At 44.0% G+C, this 21,062-nt stretch overlaps 1 protein-coding gene across 1 annotated transcript in view; it reads right to left on the bottom strand.

The window, feature by feature from the left end:
* Positions 1 to 18,359, bottom strand: part of LOC126539312 (protein KRI1 homolog) — a 51,268-nt gene extending 32,909 nt beyond the window's left edge. The window contains exons 1-8 of the mRNA XM_050186089.3: positions 18,185 to 18,359; positions 17,920 to 17,996; positions 17,724 to 17,829; positions 16,002 to 16,101; positions 14,261 to 14,365; positions 12,232 to 12,313; positions 9,502 to 9,582; positions 3,003 to 3,221 (exon numbers count right to left, since the gene is read on the bottom strand). Coding sequence (XP_050042046.1) covers positions 3,003 to 3,221; positions 9,502 to 9,582; positions 12,232 to 12,313; positions 14,261 to 14,365; positions 16,002 to 16,101; positions 17,724 to 17,829; positions 17,920 to 17,996; positions 18,185 to 18,302 — 888 coding nt within the window. The 5' untranslated portion in view covers positions 18,303 to 18,359. The remainder of the gene's footprint in view (positions 1 to 3,002; positions 3,222 to 9,501; positions 9,583 to 12,231; positions 12,314 to 14,260; positions 14,366 to 16,001; positions 16,102 to 17,723; positions 17,830 to 17,919; positions 17,997 to 18,184) is intronic.
* Positions 18,360 to 21,062: the final 2,703 nt, after the last annotated feature.

The following is a 21,062-nucleotide window of genomic DNA, read 5'->3' as shown; positions in this document are numbered from 1 at the left end:
CTTTCAAAAAATTTTAAAGGTTGCCTGTGGCAGATAGCACAATTCTAGTTTATGAGCCGGTCTACTCGAAGCGGTGGACACTACTTGCAAAAAAAATTGATATACAAAATCGACTAATTAACAATAATTAGCTAATTATCTTATGACCCATATTGCAATTTACAAATTCTAGCAGTGGACTTCGCAAGGCAGATCCACTTGGAACGAATTCTCAGGACGACACCAGTTTCAAGACAAATTCCCGAACATTGCGGAGAAATGCATTGGCGTTCCAGTTGTGTGTTTCAGTGCATGAAACGACGTTTTGTTAACAAATTAACTGGAATGCCAATGCATTTCTCCGCAAAGTTAGGGAATTTATATCTCGAAACTGGTGTCATCTTGAAAATTCGTTCCAAGTGGATCCACCTTGCAAACTCCACGGCTAGAATTTGTAAATTGCAATATGGGCCATAATGTAATTAGTTAAAAGCTTAATTAGTGAATTTTTCTTAATTAGACGATTTTGCATCTCAGTTTTTTTTTTCAAGCATTGTCCGCCACTTCGAGTAGACCAGCTCACGAACTAGAATTGCGATACCTGCCACAGGCAACCTTTAAAGATTTGGAAAGTGTTTGCTAAAACACTCTGTATATTCGTGCTGTCTATCGCTTCAGCGCAGTGAGCACCAAGAACAAACCACACGCACAAAGCTACGAGCCGCCAAGGCAACTATACTCTATCTCCAACGGAGATTGCTCTCAAGATACGACCACGCAACCGCGCGCATCCGGCACATGCGCAGTTGCAGCCGGAGAGAAGCCCCTCTCCAGGTGCCTCGCAACATTGGGTGCCTCGCGTGCGAGATAACACGGAGCGATTCTCTTCGCATTCGTACTTTTCGCGCGGGCGAGAGTGAGCCGCGATCGTCAGCTCCCATCGCACGCTTTCACTCGCAGCTGAAGCTTAGGGGTGCGGCGACGGTGTTGTCGCCCTTGGACTTTATACGGAACCTCACGGTGACGGTGACACCCATGCCGACGGCAGAAATGCACCTGTAGTGTCTATAATATTGCTATCGCAATATATAATACTAAAAAAGGAACACGCAGCACCCTGTCTGCGTTTTTATCTTGAGACAGAGAGAGAGAGAACGAACCTGTGACAGACGGCCACAGACGGAAAGAGCAACGCTGCGTGGCTCCGTACTCCCGTGCACTAGCGCTCACCCCATCCACGATTGCGTGGATTTAGAATTATCGGTAGCGGTGCAGATTTCGGTGTGAATTAGCGGGATGTGTTACACATTGCTTTCAATAAATTGTTGGACGGACCGCGGTGGCTACTTCGAATTATCTGAAATTTCGAATGAACAAGTGGTGATTTAACGAGCATTTACTGCATTCAAATTGTAGAGAACCAGCACCCAGGTAGACTGCTTCCCTAGCCTGTATACTGTTTCTGTGGATCAGCGAACACGTCCCGCATGTGTGCTAGCCACAGAGCTAGTATACTTTGCTAGCTTCTTTGTGTGCTGTGCCAATGCCATTGCATGTCCGCGATGTTCTTTTAATGCAGAGTATTCTCCGAGTCCAGCCCCTTTTCTCTATCTGGTTCTCTGCATTCAACAGCAGAGCCTCGATGCATTCTGCCTCCGCTTGAAGAGTGCATTGGGGTGGCTAACCTAAAGGTGTAGATATAGTAACGCTTAACACAGAAGTGACCATGTTGCATTTATGCCTTTGACAAACAAAGTGCTCCCCGTTGTGCACTTCTGTGCTTGCGTTGCGGCAACAACTGATTATCCCGCTGCTATGGGTCACGTTTGAAGCGCACAGTAAAATTTCATCGGTCTTAGCGTCTCCGGCGTGACGTATCCAACTTCAGTCGCTGCCTGGCACGCTGGAAACACTGGACTCGCTGACCGATCAGACAACCCCTGCCATTTGTAGTAAACGATGATAAGCAGCTGAGGTTTGGCATGGCCAGGCTAGAGTGGCTCAGCACCGAGTGTGCACGAGCTCGCAGCCAGAACGGCTGGACTGCTACCGTGATAAAGCCTCGTCCTTTCGCTCTGGTGGCATTACATTCTTGCGTCGCTTGCTGCCACATCTACACTACGGCTGCTGTGTCGCGTTCTCCTTCGTGATAAATGCAGCATGCGGTTCCTGCTCGTTTCTGGTGGTGTGTCAGAAAGGCTTTCATTAGTCTACTTCGATGCGTCCAATATAGATATGCACAGAATGGTTTGAAGATGATACACTAACAGAAATTACTGCTCAAGAATATCGCCCCTGAATACAACTTACCTTTGGTTTTGGTGTGCCATCGCGGTTTATAGTACATATAGCCCCATGAAGAAAACTCTTGCCAAGCAGCTCTTGATGGTTAACTGAATGTGTTGTTGAAATGTAGCTTCTGCAGCTTCGCCAAGTGAAGTCTACATGTTTTGTGTGCGTTGGCTTGTCCGCGTCACACTTGCCTGCTGTGCCGCGGTGCACGCTTGCACTCTGAAAGCTTGGACAGCAAAGATGTGTTTAGCCTTCCTCTACTCAGCGTTGTGTACTCCACAGCCATCGTTCGTGTTCCAGCACCCAACGGCCAAGCAATGCATTAGCATTCTTGCAACAGGAAGATTGCACGCCGAGTGAGATGCCCGTCAACTTGTAAATGACCAGCGAGCATTGTGCCTGGATGCCTAGACGCAACTGAGAGATCAACAGTTGCATACGGTTTTTTCAATATTCGCCACATTCACATCACTACCGCTATGCCACCAGGTGCACGCATTGTCTGCATGTTTAATAGCTGCTGATAACAAAATTAGGCAATTACGAGCCCTGCGGCTTTGCCACAATTACTTTGAGAGTACACGCTGGGCATTTATAGTAAATTTAGCCCAAGTGAAATTTCGTTGCCGTTGGCCTTTAAGGACAGCTACTACTTGCGTTCTTCACAGCAGTGGTGGTGCAATAAAGCTTCTCATGAGATTCACCAAAAAAGAACAAAACATGCCACTCACAAATTCAGAGTCTGGTTCTTCAAAGCGGTAGTTGAACTTGTGCTCAAACATCTCCTGTTCCTGAAGAGTCGCTTCGTCTGCACTCAGATCCTCTTCATCGTTGAGCTTGGCTGCCAGCAAACTGCTCCTCTCCAGGTAGCGCTTGTTGAGAATGTAGTCACGAAGGAAATCCTCAGCCTTGTCCAAGTTGCTGCTATTCCAGTAGTCGTGCAGATAGCCCTGAAAGTGCAGCAGAAAGTGCCATGTCATGAGCCTCAAAAGAACTACAGAATACAGGTTTGAAAGAAGTGCAGAAAGATTGCAGAGTTGGTTCACATTCATTTAGGCAAAAGAATTCAAAGCCAGAAATTTGACACAGAAGAAGGCAGGCACAAAAACAGAGATCTTGAATTTGCAAAGGTGATAGTAATACACGAGTCATGTGGGCACTTTTCAATGGCTATCTTGTTGATGGCCTTTGAAGTTCCGAAACTATTGACTCAAAGGAATTGTATCACTACCATGCAGCAAACTCGACGGTCGTGGAAACGTTTCCCCAATCTGACACCAAGTACTTGTAACATACCTATTGCAAGCGACGATTCTGCATCCCCATATGTGAATGACCTCAATTTATTCTAAATACCCAAGAGTGCATTTACATTGTTGCAAGGTATTTAAATGGCATACTGAAATAATGCACCATCTTTAGTTAAGCCATGGCACATTTGCAAATTTTTTCATATTCTATTGGAATATTTGAGTATTTGAGATTGGAACTTTTGAGTATTTTTTGAATAGTGTTTGTTTATTCGATTCGATTAGCACTGAACATTTACTATTCGAAGTATTTGAAATTCCGGAAAATAAATACAGTCAACGACCGATTTTCCAAACGCCCAATTTTTCAGACATGCCCGGTAATTCGGACGACTGCATAGCACCACCACGTACCCCATAGAGTCAATGTATAAGAACGTCTGAAATTTCGGATGCAAAAAAAACCTTCACCGTCTGATTTTCCAGTCTTTTTTCCATGACCACAGGTCCAAAATGGCATTAATTGAAGCCATCACCACCGCCATTTTTATTATCTCACCACCACAAACCGGTGCTTTCGAACGCAGATCTGCTGGCAGCCGTAGCCACCACCGCAGCAACACTAGACCTAGCTACTGCGATGTTCGCTAACAAGCCTGTTGCTGTTCAGTGCCACGTTATTAATTAAAACAATTCGCCACTGCTGGCAATGGCGCCGACTCTGCCTTTGTAATCCTCGCTAATGGCTACGAAGCAAACGCGAAGCATTGCAGTGAAGCATACTATGAGTGGGAAGAAGCAACTGTCAAGCAACATGGTATGTATGCCTTAATTATAAACGCGGGCACACACCGTCTCCTATCACAGTATGTGCACCGATACGCCTAATAAGTGTAGTGGCAGGCCTTCAGAGCTATTTCAGACATGCCTGTGGTGATTTGTGCCCTTGGGGGCAGTAAAAGATATGCATTGTAATAGACATAGAGCTAAACCCTAGTCCCATGACAAAAGCGGAAGTTGAATGCTCTGAGAAAATCGCACATGTACTCGCACAGCTACAGGCAGACCAGGCGACCATTTTGACAAAACTAACAGCCACTGAAACAAACTATATAGAACTCGAAAAGGAACAGCAATGGGGGTCATAGCGCTGGAAGACACGGACAAGAGCGACACAACAGGACGAGTGCTCGTCCTGTTCTCTCGCTCTTGTCCATGTTTTCCAGCACTATGACTCCCATTGCTGTATCTAACCAACTAGTCCAAACAACCATACTTCAAAAATAAAATTGACAGAGTGTTTACGAAGACTACCCTTCTTGAAAATCGTATTTCACAAGTCAGGGAATCAGAGTGGAAGCTTGAGGCTAGACAGGATGATCTTGAAAACAGGAGCTGGAGACGAAATATGGTCCTTTTTAGCATCCGTGACAACGACCCAAAGGAAACACAGCAAACCTCTGAAGAACTAGTCAAAAGCATCTGCCAAGACAACCTAAAGCTCGCTTCGGTGCTGAGGGTAAATAAACATACTTACTGAAAGGGCGCATCGAGTGGGAGCATACTGGGAAGGGAAAAACTAGCCGATTGTAGTGAACTTTTCGAGCTGGAAAGCATGAGGGAGTGTGCTACAAAATGCACGCAAATTTAAAGACAAGAGTCTCAGTGTCTCTGAAGACTTTAAGCACTCTGTCCGGGAAAAATGGCTTCTTCTCTGGAATTACACAAAAGAAAAACGCAAAGAATTCCGTGTATGCCTAAGATATGACGAGGCAATTATAAACAGCGACTACATGGGACTACAAAATGCACCAACCTGTTCTACTGTGAGCGTCTGCACATTTGAATGATGGAGAATGACATGCACATGATAAATCACCTAGAACTGACATGAACGGCTTGGCTGGACCTAAATGATTTTCCGTACTTTTAGTTAACTGCAGAAGCATCAAAAATAAGACGGATTATTTTGCCTCAATGGTTTCAACTGTGCAGCCGCACGTTGTACTAGGCAACGAGTCGTGGTTAGATAAGAGTATCACGAAGAGCGAAGCATTTCCACCGGGGTTTGCTGCCTACCGCAAAGAAAGGCACCGGCACAGTGGAGGTGTTTTTATTTTAATGGCAAACGATTTGCCTAGTGAAGTACTTCGTTTTAACAACGATGCAGAATCAGTATGGTGTCAAGTGCACCTCTCAAAGAGGTACAAGCTAGTATTCGGATCCTTTTACCACCCACCCGATAGTAATGAAACCCCAATTCAAAACCTTGCTGACATTTTATCAGTGCTCTCCGATACTGCTTTTCTGGGCAGGCAATTTTAATCTCTCAGACATAACTTGAACTACAGACAGCCCAATAACTAACAAATCACAAATCAATACAATTTTTTACAAACTAATTATTTTAAACAATTTAACCCAATATGTACTTGTTCCTATTAGACAACAGGCTACATTAGATCTTGTCCTTTGTAATGACCTCAACATTGTAAGCAAAATCTCAATGCAACACAACGCAGTCATTACAAAAACATTTCAGTGGTTCCAATACTGGTGCAACAACCACGGCGAAAATTCTTACATGAAAAAGGCAATTTTGACACCATCCAGGCAGAATTAATATCATACTTGCCAACCTTCCAGCACCTGTACGAGAGTAGTGATGCAGAGCATTTATGGTCCACCCTTCACAACAAATTATTAGGACTACTAGACAAACATGTTCTGTAAAACCCCAGCGGCAAAAGAAAAACATGCTTTAACCTTGAAGTGCATAGACTGATCCGGAAAGCTAGAAGCACATACAAAAAATGCTGTAATAACACTCCACTCAACCGCCAACACTTAAAGTATGCAAATTTGGATGCTAAAACTGGGAATCAAGAAAGCGAAGGAATTATTTTTTGCACGTTTAAACACAGACCTGGGAAAAAAAAAAAGAAACCTAGGGGTTTCTGGAAATATATAACAAGCAGAACCGACAATATTTCAGTTCCCGCCCTAAAATCGAATGACACTGATGACAATCGACTGATGTTGAAAAGATTGAAACGTTTAATCTATATTTTAAACCCGTGTTTTCGAAGGGACTAATAAATGACATGACCACATCACTTTCTCTTAACTGTACCTTTGACCACTGCATGCCTGAAATAAACATTGATGTACAGGGTATCGACTGTCTTTTATGGGAACTGGACCCTTCTAAATGTATGGGTCCCAACAGAATTCCATGCTATATTCTAAAGAAATGTCACGGCACTATTGCTAACTATCTCTGTATTATATTTCAAATGTTGTATAGGCTGGGCTGGTTCCACAAGACTGGAAAATTGCACATGCTATGCCACGAAGAAATGTCACGGCACTATTGCTAACTATCTCTGTATTATATTTCAAATGTAGTATAGGCTGGGCTGGTTCCACAAGACTGGAAAATTGCACATGCTAATCCAATATTTAAATCAGGAGACAAGAAACTGGTGGAAAATTACAAGCCTATATCCTTAACTTCAGTATCCTGCAAGGTTTTTGAACATATATTGTATAGTCAATTATTTAAATACCTTGAATCCATTAGCTTTTTCACTGCCCCACAGCATGGTTTTCCTAACTGTTGCTCATGCAACACACCATTAGTTGAATGCCAACACTTTATAGGTAACTTTCTCAATAAGAATAAACACTAGATGCACTATTCCTTGACTTAAACAAAGCATCTTACACAGTAGCTCATCACTTGCTAAATATTAGGTTGACGCCTTTGAGCATACATAATAAAACCCAAACCTGGATTTGTAATTATCTAAATGGTCGTAAATAGTGAGTCGTTCTTAATGGGTGTAGTTCATCACACATAACCCTATATTCCAGAGTGCCCAGTGCAGAGTTCTGGGGCCACTATTGTTCCACATATATATTAATGACATTCTAGACGACATACAGACTCCCTTGAAGTTATGTGCAGACGACTGTGTTCTGTACAGAGAAATCAATTCACCATCAGATGTAACAATCTTGCAGAGGGACTTTCATAAAATGGCAAATTGTGTCTATGCTCAAGAGCATCAAGAAGGTACTGGGTATTCCGATCACGGCGAGCACGGACAGGCTAATGCAGCTCGGCGTTCATAACACGACCCTCGAACTCATAGAGGCGCAACGAGCGGCGCAGATCACGAGGCTTTCGGGCTCCAGCGCCGGTAGGCGCCTCTTGGAGGCTGCGGGCTTGCAGCCACGTTACAGTCCCAGCGAGGTGGTTCAGCTGGACGAGAACTCCAGAGGGACCTACGTCGTCAGCCCCTTCCCTAGAAACGTTCACCCGCAACATAATGCGGGCAGGCGAGCAGCTCGTGCCAGGGCGATATTGAAGAAAACGGTCGGCATGGAAGCCTTCGTGGACGCAGCTCAATATGGGCGCTCCGGTAAATTCACGGTCACGGCAGTCAGCGAAAAGGGCGAGCTCCTATCTGCGGCCTCGGTAGGCGCTGCGACGGCCGACGTGGCAGAACAGGTGGCGGTGGCGCTGGCCATGCAGGATTCAAAAAGGCCGTATATCTACACTGACTCACGCGCGGCCGTCAGGGCTTTCGCTACGGGAATGGTTGCGGGACAGGTGGAGGCGATTCTGAAAAACAAGTCCAGAACTAATTGTGACCCCGTGCATTATATTATATGGTTCCCAGCTCACATGGGCGACAACGTGCTGCCGGACCGCCCGAACCCCAATGAAATTGCTCACCGCCGTGCGCGAGAATTAACGCGCCGCGACGGCGATGGGGCTACATTGGATCCGGAGGAGCTCGGCCACAGCGACCCCTTATTAACCTTTCACGAGATCGTCTCCCATTATAAAGAGGAACGCAGGCGCTTCCCGCCTCCACATCCAAATCTATGCAGATCACAATCGATCACGCTTAGGATGCTTCAGACGAGGTCATATCCCTCGCGAGGTTTCTTAAACAGGATTTATCCAGAAATTGACCCACAGTGCCCGGATTGTGGGGAGGTTAGCACTCTACCTCATATGCTCTGGCAGTGTCCTGCGTTACGGGATATGTCCCTCACCAGCGAACGGGACTGGGACGAGGCCATATCTAGTACGCAACCCAAGCTCCAGTCCATGGCCATCCAGAGGGCCCGTGAAAGAGCGGAGAGGCTTGGCCTCCCGATTCCGACATGGGAGCAACCAGCGGCGAGCCGGGGGCCCCAACGGGTCTCCACCGGCTAGTCCCTCAGGACCTCATTAAAAGTTCATTGTCTGTCTGTCTGTCTGTGTCTATGCTGGCAAATGAATCTGAATATTATTAAATGCAATCTCTTCCATTTTTCCAATAAAAAATTCGAATGTCAAACACAGTACAAAGTTGAAAACAACAATAAAAATGTCTCAGAGTGCAAGTACCTCGGTGTTTACTTCATGCCAAAACTTAAATGGAACGTACACATCAGGCGGTCAGTATCTAAGACAAGTAAAATGTTTATTTGCAGAAATTTCAAATCAGTGTCCAAAGATACTAAACAAACACTATTTTTTGCATGTCAGATTTATCCTCGATTAGGCCTTCATGATCTTACTTGTGTGCTTCAGTGCATGAAATTACGTTTTGTTAACAAATTAACTGGAACGCCACGCATTTCTCTGCAAAGTTCGGGAATTTATATCTCGAAACTGGTGTCAGCGTGAAAGTTCATTCCAAGTGGATCCGCCTTGCGAACTCCATGGCTAGAATTTGTAAATTGCAATATGGGCCATAATGTAATTAGTTAAAAACATAATTAGTGAATTTTTATTAATTAGCCGATTTTGCATCTCAATTTTTTTTGCAAGTATTGTCTGCCGCTTCTAGTAGAGCAGCTCACGAACTAGAATTGTGATACCTGCCACAGGCAACTCTTAAGATTTTTGAAAGTGTTTGCTGGAACACCCTGTATGCATTACTGATGGAGTGAACATTGCGGCACGACTGCCACTTACCAATTTCTCAGTGTCTTTTCTCTGGTGAATCTTGTCCACCTCCCCTTTCAGCCACTTCTTGTATTCCTCTTCCGCTTCAGCCTAAGAAACAGTTAACACATATCTTCAGGTACACAACAAATGGAACAAAAACGCAAGTGCGGAATGCAATGGTGCTGCTGAAAGTGAAAGGGAGAATTAACATCCATCGAACTTGCAGTAGTACGAAGCTACAAAGGAAACACATACAGGTTTTTCAAAAACAAACCTTTGCAGTTAAAGAAAAATTTGTCCTCATGTGGGGATCGAAACCGGGACCAACACTTTTCCGGGGGCGGCTGCTCTACCACCTGAGCTAACCAGGAGGCTAGCCGATTGCAACGCGAGATCGAATTAATTGAGAGCTCAAAGCTGAGGGACACTAAATATGAGCTTAATAGTGCTGGTGCTTGGAACACAAAATGAAGGCGAAGACTCAAGCCTCTGCTCTTACTTAGGGCTGCCTCAGTACTAAAAGCTTGCACATGGCTAGATGTACACAGTGCTGGATGTTGGTAGATTCATTGTTCTCAGTGAATAAACTCGACACACAAGAAATGAGCCGCATCTTCTAATATAGTGCATTTCCCTAGTGCTTTTTTCTAAATACAAAATTCTGGTTTGAGCTACCACCATCAACTGGAGATGCTTCCTTTACTGACACCTAATGCTCCCAAGTAGCTATGATTTTCTTAAAATGGATGGTTTAATGCCCCCAAAATTGCACAATGGGTTATGATGGGCACCGTAGAGGAGGACTCAAATTCTGGCCACCTGGGGTTCCTTAACATGCACCTAAGTCTAAGTACACAAGCATTTTAGCATTCTGCCCCGTTGAATAGCATTAGGAATCGCAATAATGGTGAAAAACATTGAATACACTACACAAAAACAAGCTAACAGCACTTAGGTGACTGAATTTAGTCGACAAAGCACTGTTACATTACAAGATTCCACAGCAATATAAATAAATAAATAAATCAGTTATTTTTTCATCATACAATGCATGCAATAAATGTATGCAAAAAAAAAACAGCCATAGAGAAAGCAGGACACAAAAACAAATTGATTGCACTGCTTCATAAAGGGGCTCAGACCTAAAGTGTCATGCTAAACAAATAAATTTGCAATTGTTATCATGCATTATGCCTGGAAAACGTTTGTCAAATATATATCAGATGCCACTCCGAAGACAAATGATAGGCAATAGACAGAAATTTGAAGGCACTGCACTGCTTGTGAATCTTCAGTCCATGAGCAGACACCATGCTGCTTCTCTGCAAGTACGTCGCAGTGGCATCAGGTTTTGCTATTCGTGGGCTTTTAAATGGAAACTTTCATGACAATCTGCAGATGCACATAAACGTTCATCAAATATGTTTATAAGCACCTTATGTAACACACTAAAATCCTCCTTCCCCATAATCCAATGGGCACAACTTCAGAAATTTGTGTCATGCCATTTGTGCCAGTACAATATTGACAGATGCTTTATGAACTAGATTTAACATTCCAAGGCAACAGAGAGGTTATGAGGAATGCAGCAGCGGAAGGCCCCTAATTAATATTGACAACTTGAAGTTTCTTTAATATGATTGCAATGCTTGGCACACAAGCATTTTTTCATCCCAGCCCCGCCATTAGAATGAAGCCGCCATAACTGGAAATTGAACCCATGACCTTGCACTCAGTAGTAGCAGAAAGGGCTACAGAGCCACTACGGCGAGTATCTCAGTACAAAAGTAAAAAAAAAGTTTGTAAACTGATCGGGACAAATTACCAATAGGAAAAATAGTCGACATGCTCCGTAAATGACTGCCAGAGAAGTGCACTTGTCCCATGCTGATGGCGAGCGCATGCTTCCCAGATGAACACAAAACACAGACAAGTAAGCAACAACAGTATGCTGCCTACAGCTGCTACAACACGATATGGAGGTGCCTGAAAAGGCTATGACATTGCGAGGTCTGTGGGGCTCTTAATGGTATTGGTAACTTAGTGAGAAAGTCCATAAATTTGGCAACATTTTAGCCACCTCAATGTCAAGTTTGCCTTTTTGTAGCCTTAGCAACCTTTTAGGGACGTCTTAGTGAAGTAAGTACACATAAACCTTTTTGGTAAAATTCCTCAAGGGACTTTGGTTCAATTCCTTGCCCTAATTTATCCTAAGGGGGATATATACGCCCCATTTGTTACTGCTTTTAAAGACATACCAAAGTATTTAATAGAGCCATCTGGGTGCATCAAAGCCACTTTTTAGGTCGAGCACAATCTTGAGATCCGATACCACTTTAGAAAATTGGGGGTTGTTTTCTCTTTCCACATGCTGACCACTGACTTGCTCCAGAAGGAGGTAACTTAAAGCCACACTAGTTTTAAAATATCAGAAAGATGTCTAGGAAGAATTGAAAAAACAAAAAGGACAGAATTCCAAACAAGTTACCATCATGACTTGGTGATTTTTGCTAATAACGGGGTGTTTTCGATCAGTTATCAACACCACTTTGCAGCTGTGGCTGATCTCATGCAGAGTTCAAATTTTGCAAGAAAGAATGATGGAGTATATATTGAGGCAGCATGATGACTCCAGATATTATGGTAGTTCACTAGGGATCTCATAGCGACTTCACTGCGTTTTATTACATAAGCTTTTCAATAATTACAATGCAAACTGCTTCAGCACTACAAAGCTACGGCATAAGTTTCTTTTACCTGTAGTGCCTTACTGTGCTTCGCCGTCTGCAGCAGTGATCCTTCATCCTCGTCATCAAAGTCTGCGAGGGCAGCCTTGAAGCTGCACAGTGCACAGCATTAAGAGAAGCACCTTTTAAGCAGACAGTGAACAGAGTTTAGCATAAGCTGGAAGGAACCTTGTGTGAACCTTGCGTCCAGAACTATGTCAGGCACACTGCTCAAATGCCCTTCAAGAGAGTTTGACACAACAGTGTATGTTGTAAAATGACAAGAAAGTTGCCGTCTGCAACTGAAAGCAAAACAGAAAACTTTACTACTCTAGTCACAAAATTACATTTGCAAGTTTATAGCCAAAATGTATGAGGGCCCTCAGCAACATTCAAGTGGTTGCAACTGCTTTCTACCTTGGACAACTTCTGTTGGAAATAAAGATTAATTGATTGATTCAATGATTGGCTGAACAGTTTACTCCCCCTCCCCAAAAGAAAACCTCTTATTAAACACAATGCAAAGCAGAGGATGGGCCTATTGGTACATAATTATGGGGTTGTATTATGCAACGGTTCTTATAATTTTCCATCTTTATTTTCCACTGTTCTTGCCCTTCATCAGTGGCCGGCACAATAGCACGCCTTCATTATTGCCAGCATACCAGCAGCTAACAATGACTGCCAATAAACACTACAGAAATTCTGGGAATTCTCTACTAAAGCGTAAGCATTGTTTGGCTCAGCTGCGACTTCGTTTTTGCTTAGTTTTACTTGCGTACGGTTCCTAGCTTATGCATGTCTACCCATGGTCTTTCCGGTGGCAAAGAGCACTTAGGCTTTAGAAGACAATTGTCAGATTTTCTCGCCACATCCGAACCCTTCACTGCAATCGTACCAATTGAGCCGGAATGCCGGGCACGAGCGCGCTTCAATGGAGCAGACTGGTTAATAGGGAACCCCAGCTGCTGCAGTGATTCATGAGACATTGCATGAGGGGAGAGTGCATTGTCGGCATGCCATGTTGCTCTCGCAAGCCTGTGTTATGTGCGCGTTCCTTCTCCACACAAGCTTTCGCCTGCATCCTGAATCCGTATTGGTAAGGCCGAATGAAAATGCGCCAAGCGTCTCAATGCGCTTGCTTGCCCGCAAGATGAACACCTTGCGGGCAAGCGAAGGACGCTCCGCAGCGTTCAGTTGGACATTGGCCACCCCAAAATCTCCAGTAGGCCCACACCTAAATTTAAAATTGGCACCCCCAAATTTAAGTTAGCCCACTGTGAAGTGAGCTGGCCCACCCCCAAACTTCAATTTGGCCCACTGCAAATTTAGGTAGGTACAGCCCCAGATTCCAACTTGGCCCATCCCCAACTTTAAGTTGGCGTGCCACCAAATTTCAAATTGTCCCACCACCAAACTTCAAGCTAGCCTACCCCCAGATTTCAAGTTGGCCCAACCCCCGAATTTAAGTTGACCCCTCCCAAAATTTCAAGCTGACCCACCCCCAAATCTAAGTTGGCCCACCCCAAATTTAAGTTGGCCCACGCCTAGATTTCAACTTGGCCGTCCCCCAAACTTATACTTGGCCCATGTCCAAATATTAGTTGGTCCGCCCCTATTATAAGCTTCCCCATGCATTTTCTAAGGAGCCCTGCCCTATTGGTACTTTCTTATTTTATTTTTTTTTTTTTGCTTTGAGTTGTTCCTTATCACTTAAAAAAGTTACTAATAATTTACATGAACACTATCAAAACGATTAAATCTCTTAACTTTGAAAATTGCGCATTTTTGTGCAGATACAAAGCATTACACTTCTTCTGTGACAGGAATGGGGAGCTCGCCAAAGCTTAAGCTTTAAAAAATGAATAGAATCAAAGCAAAGGAATTGTTGCATATATGAACCTTTGTGTCTCTATAAATACAGCTTTTGTTGGTGTTAGGCTGTGCATGACATTTTCATGCAGTCTCTAAAGTCGTATGTTTCTCAGCAGCTCTCTTGTATATTATTAATACTAGACTATTAACTAGCACATTACTAATGAAAGATAACAGTGGCAGACCTCCTTTTCAACTGCTCTTCCTCAGCAGCAGTGGCAAAATGGCCCTGCTTATGTTGTGCTGACGAGTCAGCATGTCCTGCGGCATCTTCTTCATCTGACAGCACGCTGCACCAAAAAACAGGAAGTGCAAAATGAACAAGTGCAAAATGAACAATACGAAGATTGGACAGAGACACAGTCAACCCAACATTTATGAACCTTAAGCAGAGTATAACTGAAAATGAATCGTAGAAATCACTCCTATAATGTATACACATCTCAACATTTGACACAAAACATTGTTTCCAATGCTCATGAACTTTAAGTTAAACACAATAACTAAAAAAATAATTTGGAGTTCTTGTTAGCAAGTGCAGCCTGCACCACACATGCTAACAGAAAGGTAGCCATATATCACTCATTAGTTACAGGCAGTTAAACTTTGTTATGAACACTCTTACACATGTTGTAGCTATTCTGATGAGAGAGTGGTGATGTACCATGACTCAAGTGGCTTTGTCGTGGTTAGTATGACTCAATGGCTGCCGTTGTTTCTCCAAGCAAGAACTTAGCAGAGCCCTTCAAATGTTATAAGGTCTGCTGTAACTCAATTTTCAAGTTTTTATGATCCTAAGTGACACTGTCTAAAGGTTAAAGTAAAATAATGTCCGATATGCACAAGATTTAGCTGCTACACATCACACATATTGAATGACATCATACATATTGGGCTTTAGCGATTACATTGACAGTGAGTTATTACATTCACATCGAAACATTTTGGGCTGAACACAACGTCAGAAGCACGGATTATCATCATAAGATGTCACGGACAGGATTTTTCAGGTTGGCACTACAGTGCGCTTCTTTTGCTTCCATTCTCTCACCTTCGCTTATGACTGTCATGCATTGTGGTGAGAACCACAAGTGCCCTGTCAGCCATGCATCACAGTTAGCCATGTCACTCTCAAAGAATAAGGCACCAGGTCTTGTGCTGGATGGAGTGTCCTTTCTTTAACCTATATATTGTGGGCATTTCTTAGGCACTTCTTCGTCTGCGCATGATCATCATCACATTGGGTTCTTCATATCCAATGTTTGTGGGGACTTATCTTGAGACTGATTTGTGCCTTCAGTGTGATTGGACCACCACGTCTTTGGTCCACCACTGCTCCAGGAGGTAGAACGGGCAAGCAGAGGACGGGGGACTGAGGAGCAACCTCCACCACGTGTGACGTATCAGTTAACACAACCTTTAATATGGCTCGAAGCCGTGATGAACCGATCACACTCAAGGCACAGATCAATCTCAAGATGAGTCCCCACCAGCGATGAAGATGGAGAACACGATGTGATGATGATCATGTATAGACAATGAAGAAGTGCCTAAGAAATGCTCACTAAATCATTTTGCCCTCATTATGACAACATGATAATTTCTTGTTACAAACATGACACAGCTGAACAGTTTTGGTGTTCGTTGTAAAAGCTAAGATCACCACTGAGTAAGAAAGAACACATGCACTAACAGACACCAGTCTCTTATTGAGTGCATTGCAACACCTCATCACTTTTCAAGGTTTTGCGTAGGTGTCAGTAGACTGAACCACATTGCTCAAAGCACAATGAAAGATTTGGTGACAATTCTGCCAGTAAAATCCTGCGATGTGGACAACATGAGTTATGCACTTTCTCATGCTTATGCATGACAAATGATATCAGTGACAAAAAGAGAAAGAAGAGTGCCTTGGGCAGAGCTTACCCTTGCTTCTCAACAATCAGCTTTCTTTCATAGTCTTTCAGGAACATGGGCTTTTCCTTCTTTTGCTTTTCCTTACTTGGCTCACCTTTATCTGCATCTCCTGCGAACCAGGAAAAAGAAAAGTGGTGCAGTTTAATCAGAAACATAACAATTGAATTAATGTATACAAGCAGTAAACAAATGCATCGGGAGCTCTTCATTTTCAAGGAAAATGACATGAAACTGGATAGAAGGATTAATCATGCTCCACAGCCACCAGCAATCTTTAATAGTCATTCATACATCAATAAAATGAACATAAATATAATGAATTATTGAATAAGATGAAGCAAATCTAAAATTCAAGCTTAAGAATAGCTCAAAATAAGACGGGAGGACAGGACAGGTGCCAACTTTCAAGTAATTTTATTGCAGTATACAGCAAGAATATCGTCCTTCTTGTCAGTGTCTTACTCTCCTTACTTAGCACTACGTATTCTTAAGCTTGAATTATGAACCAATTAGCCCAGCAGCACACATTAGTAAATAAAAATTTTTCTCACCAATATCACAACATAGTGAAGGTATTTTCATGTCAGATGCAACTATGTAATAATGACATTCAAGTTTATGGCAACATCAGGGTAAAAAAGGCTGTGCCTATCATACTTAAAAGACAACAACTTCTCTGTTACAAGGGTATGCCACTTCCAGAAATGTAGATGACTTGGTCTTCTGAAGAAGAGGTACATGGCGTGCATTTCTAAAGGTTTACTCCAACTGACAGGACATGAAACTGTGCAAGACTTACAGTTCCTAATACTGTGCCAGCTATCATGTCACTGCTTTGCATTATGGGCAACACACCATCTTTTTTTATAGGTACCACTAAATTCTTCTGATAGACAACACTTCTCAGTGGTCTTGCTTTTCCAGCAGTTTCTCCAGGTGCCAATTTAAGGTTAAAGCCAAAGGTTAAAAAGTAACCAGGGTGACCTAATGCAAAAACAATTTATCCCTAAAGTAAAGCACACGGTGGCTACTAAAGAAACGAAAATTCCACAATATGTGAACTACAATGTGTTCATAAAACAGGTACTGAGTTGTCTGAGCCTAGCAAGACAAACTCTAACATATATAGCGCATTCCGAAAGAAGATGACACTACGCAGTCAAAATGTACAGAAATTATGAAAAAAAAAGTAAGGCTGCACCCAGTCCCACAGAAATATGGACACATTGTTAGAATGGTGCACAGTGTGATGATGCCGATGATTAAAAAGATAAATGAAAAAGATCCGGGCCAATCATTATTCGCCACAACAAAATGATCGACTTGGAATACAGTTCATGGGTCAAAAGCAGATTCACGCAATGCAACGAGCACGTGTTTAAAAAGACTTGGAATAGACAGCTGAAAAAGCACTGCCAAAACTTCACGACGAGTCACCCGAATTTGCATGTAGAACAGAGGCACTGTGACAGTCACCGCATCTTTCACCATGACGCTTTCAGTTTGTGCCTTTGAAGCGCAATAGGTCCAAATACTAGTGTTACGACTCCGACAGTCAACAGCAATCAATTTCGTGAACCAAATGGTATTGAACACGTCCATCTTCGGATGCGCGCGCAGTTAATACAACGAATAAGTCAACTGCAGTGCACCTAGCTGCTGCCTCTACGGTGTTGTTACACCGGTGTGTGGAAGCGACACCGAACCCAGGCACAAAGTGAGGTGTCCTACCTTTAGGCTCGAAAAACACAGTGTCCTTGTCGTAGATCTTCGGGTCTTTACTTTTAAGGGCACTGAGGGTCTCCAAGAACTTTTTCTCGAGGGCCGGCGTGAGTTCCTGTCACGAAAAAAAAAACACAAATATAAGAAAAAGACAACACTAAGAGGTCCGCAATTTAATGCGACCTGAAGATCAGCTGACGTTTACCTCTGCGTCCTCATCCTCCGATTCCGATGAACTCGAAGAGCAATCCAAGGTGACGTCCTCACCATATTTGTCCTTCACTGAAAAAATAAATGAAAGACTGCGGTGAAACTTCCCGAGGCAAGTAAACGGTCAAAAAACTTGACTAGAACGCGTATCCAAGGCTACAAACCACATGGCTAGCCCACAAGTGTAAACGTGTGTAAACATACGCGCGGTGCAATATAAGCCGCAGGTACCAAGAAATAAAAGAGGTGTTACTACTAACACTTCTGAAGTTCTTCTTTCTCTCTCCACCTGTTGTAGTTCTTGGCATAGCTTTCATTCAATTTAAGCTCGCCAACATCGTCGGAATCGCTGTCGGAACCTCGAAAGAGAGCAGCCATTTTCACGCGCACGTGAGTTGACCAGAGTTGCCAGACAATATAAATCTTTCCGACATATCCAGAGCGAGGCTCAATAGGTGGTTGTCAAAAACGCCACGTCTCTGCCGTGTTTCTGGCTCTCAAAATTCCTTCCGCCGCATTCAAAAAGCGAAAGCATAGCCTTTAAGATCTGCACTTTAAAGGGCGCCACCCTATAAAACGTGGATTTGGAAACCACCTATTTGCGAGAGTGTCTAATCAGCGAGATTATTCAAACATCACCCGGATCTATTGAGCGAGTTATTAAGGCGAGCTTTCAGAATGAACCGAGGATTGATTCGCATCGAGAGAGCGTAAGACGATAAAGCCGAACGGTATTTCACGCTTAGTGGGAAAACAATTCGCGCATCATAGGGTGGCGCCCCCTAAAGTTAAAATATAGGTCCTAAAGGCTATGCTTTCGCTGGTTGAAGGCGCCGGACCACCGCCGGCGTTCTACTCTATGACCGCCGGACTATAAACGCTTGATGAAAATTGCTTTTTCATCTAGCGGCCGTGACTGGACTCTATTTCCTCCATGATTTCGAGCATTTCGAGAGCCGGAAACGCCTACGGGTCATGAGCCTCCGAAAGAAATAAAAGTAACTGTAGGAAAAGTGCACGTTTATGGCTTGCCACGGCCGCTCGATCCAAGCACAAGGTGCGGCCCGCTGCGTCGCGCCTGTACCACGACCTACTGTACCACTATACAGTAGGTCGTGGCCTGAACGGCGTCTCGGGCCTAGTTCTCCGTGCGCCCGCTGCGGCGCCACTGCTCGGGGATGGCTGCTGACAGAGAGCGCCTTCACAGCTGCGTCGTAACGCGCGATCTCCACTCCAGTCAAGGCGTAAATAATGCGTTTTATATTTGGAAATTGCAGACAAAATCTTTTAAGTCGTCATTGGAAGTACTGATTACGCCACAAACGCCAACAGATTGTCACAGGGGTGGAAATCTGTTCTAGAATACGCCTGAACGCTATCCGTGACGGTTGCCCGTACGGTGCACGACCGGGTGATGCACTTCCATCGAGAGGTTCTGCTTGAAGCAACCTACCAGTACTTTTATTCACTTCTCGTGAACACGTGCGCAAATTAAAAACTTTACATAGGGAGAACTTGTACCGAGTTTCCCAAGTATTGCAAACTAACTTAGATGAAATAAAAGCGCTTATCATTGCAAATAATCATCAGTAGATTGTTTCTCATGAAACAAAGCCTATTGAGTGATCCTAGAGGTTATCTAAGGAGTGCGCCCCTTTTAACGAAGCTTTAAAAGGCCTCTGCTTCGAACATGCTCATACCCTTTATTTGAGCACGCTTTCCATAAAACACATTCCCGCAGGATACTTTCATTGTAGGGAGGTTTACTTTTCCCCTGAAGTGGCCACTTGGTTGCTGATAAAAACAGCAGCTTTGTCTCCTTTTTCCGCTCTTTGTAATACCTGAACAAAGGACTGAATTTCGTTATTGTTTTCATAAACTAAGATGCAGTTTTTCATTTCGTACCGTTCGGACTGCAATTTTTTTCAGCTCTTCTCCTTGACGGGCAACTTTTTTTTTTCAATCTCTTGACTGCTTTCTTTGTTCTAGGACGTCCATAATATCTAATGTAGTTTGGCCAGCCTGGTCAACAGAAAAACTACGTTCAGAGCATGATTCTAGGGCAGTGTCTGGAACTAGAGCTCCCACCTCGTCGCTGAGAAACTGCAAGGCACTTTCGATGTTGGGGCTTTCTCCTGAGCAGCCGCAATTATCGCTTACCTCAACTATTGTGTGATCAGTAAAGCTTCTTCGATTGCGTTTTTCGGGCTGCATATTCTCTTTTTGCAGGTACTGTGGATATTTACAAAACACGGTCGGTACCGCATTCGGAAGCAGGAGCCTAAGTGCGTACCACAGACCTATCGCTCGGTTCCCACTTGCTTCCTTTTCCCGACACTCCTTGGCGAGAGATACACTCCTTAGCCACGCTTCTCGACGCTCCAAGTCGCAGGGGAACTCGTGATATTTCACAGTCGGGTCCTTTTTGGCATTTGTGTCGCAGAGTGGCACACAACAGTTGCGCGGCATCGCGCCACATGAACGAGGCTGGCTACGGCACACACGCACACCGAAGAGCCTTAACAAAGCACAGCAAGCACAGGCAAACTTGCTCACACACACGCACGTGAAAAAGCCCGAGGTGAATGCATAGAGCACGAGACAAACACGTTCTGACGCGAGCACCAACGTCCGCTTAGCCCCGGCGCGAAGTCGCGAAAGCATCCCCGAGCAGTGGCGCCCTCACCAAGAAAAGCGGTCGCAACTGTAAACTCGGCCGAGACAAGCCCGCCTATTGTCCGCGGCGCGACGTAGCTGGCCGCACCTTGCTTTGCATCGAGCGGCCGTGGGCTTGCTCACCGCATTAAAATAGGCCATTAAGTGATAACAAGCATTATATTTTTATTGAACGGTGTCCGACTTCATAAAACGACAAAGGCTTGCACGAGGTTTTGCATAACCTCTGAGATTGTGACGCAATGTCAGCAAAAGCGCGGCGCACTAAAATCTTGGAGCCTATGCTTTTGACGTGTTGCGATGTCGCCACTTGTGTTCAGACACGCGAAATGCTCTGCGCGAGAGCGTATAAATGCAGAAAAGCTAACTTTGTTCTATAAACTTTGATTTAGAGCGTCAAATGCGTGTATAGTAATTAGAAAACTCGGAAGCATTTGCTATCAGCTTACTGACACCCGCTAC

Source organism: Dermacentor andersoni, chromosome 11 (assembly GCF_023375885.2).
Source record: "Dermacentor andersoni chromosome 11, qqDerAnde1_hic_scaffold, whole genome shotgun sequence".
In the NCBI taxonomy this organism is placed as follows: domain Eukaryota; kingdom Metazoa; phylum Arthropoda; class Arachnida; order Ixodida; family Ixodidae; genus Dermacentor; species Dermacentor andersoni.
Note: the sequence above shows the minus strand (reverse complement) of the source record. Positions and strands in the feature narration are given on the sequence as shown.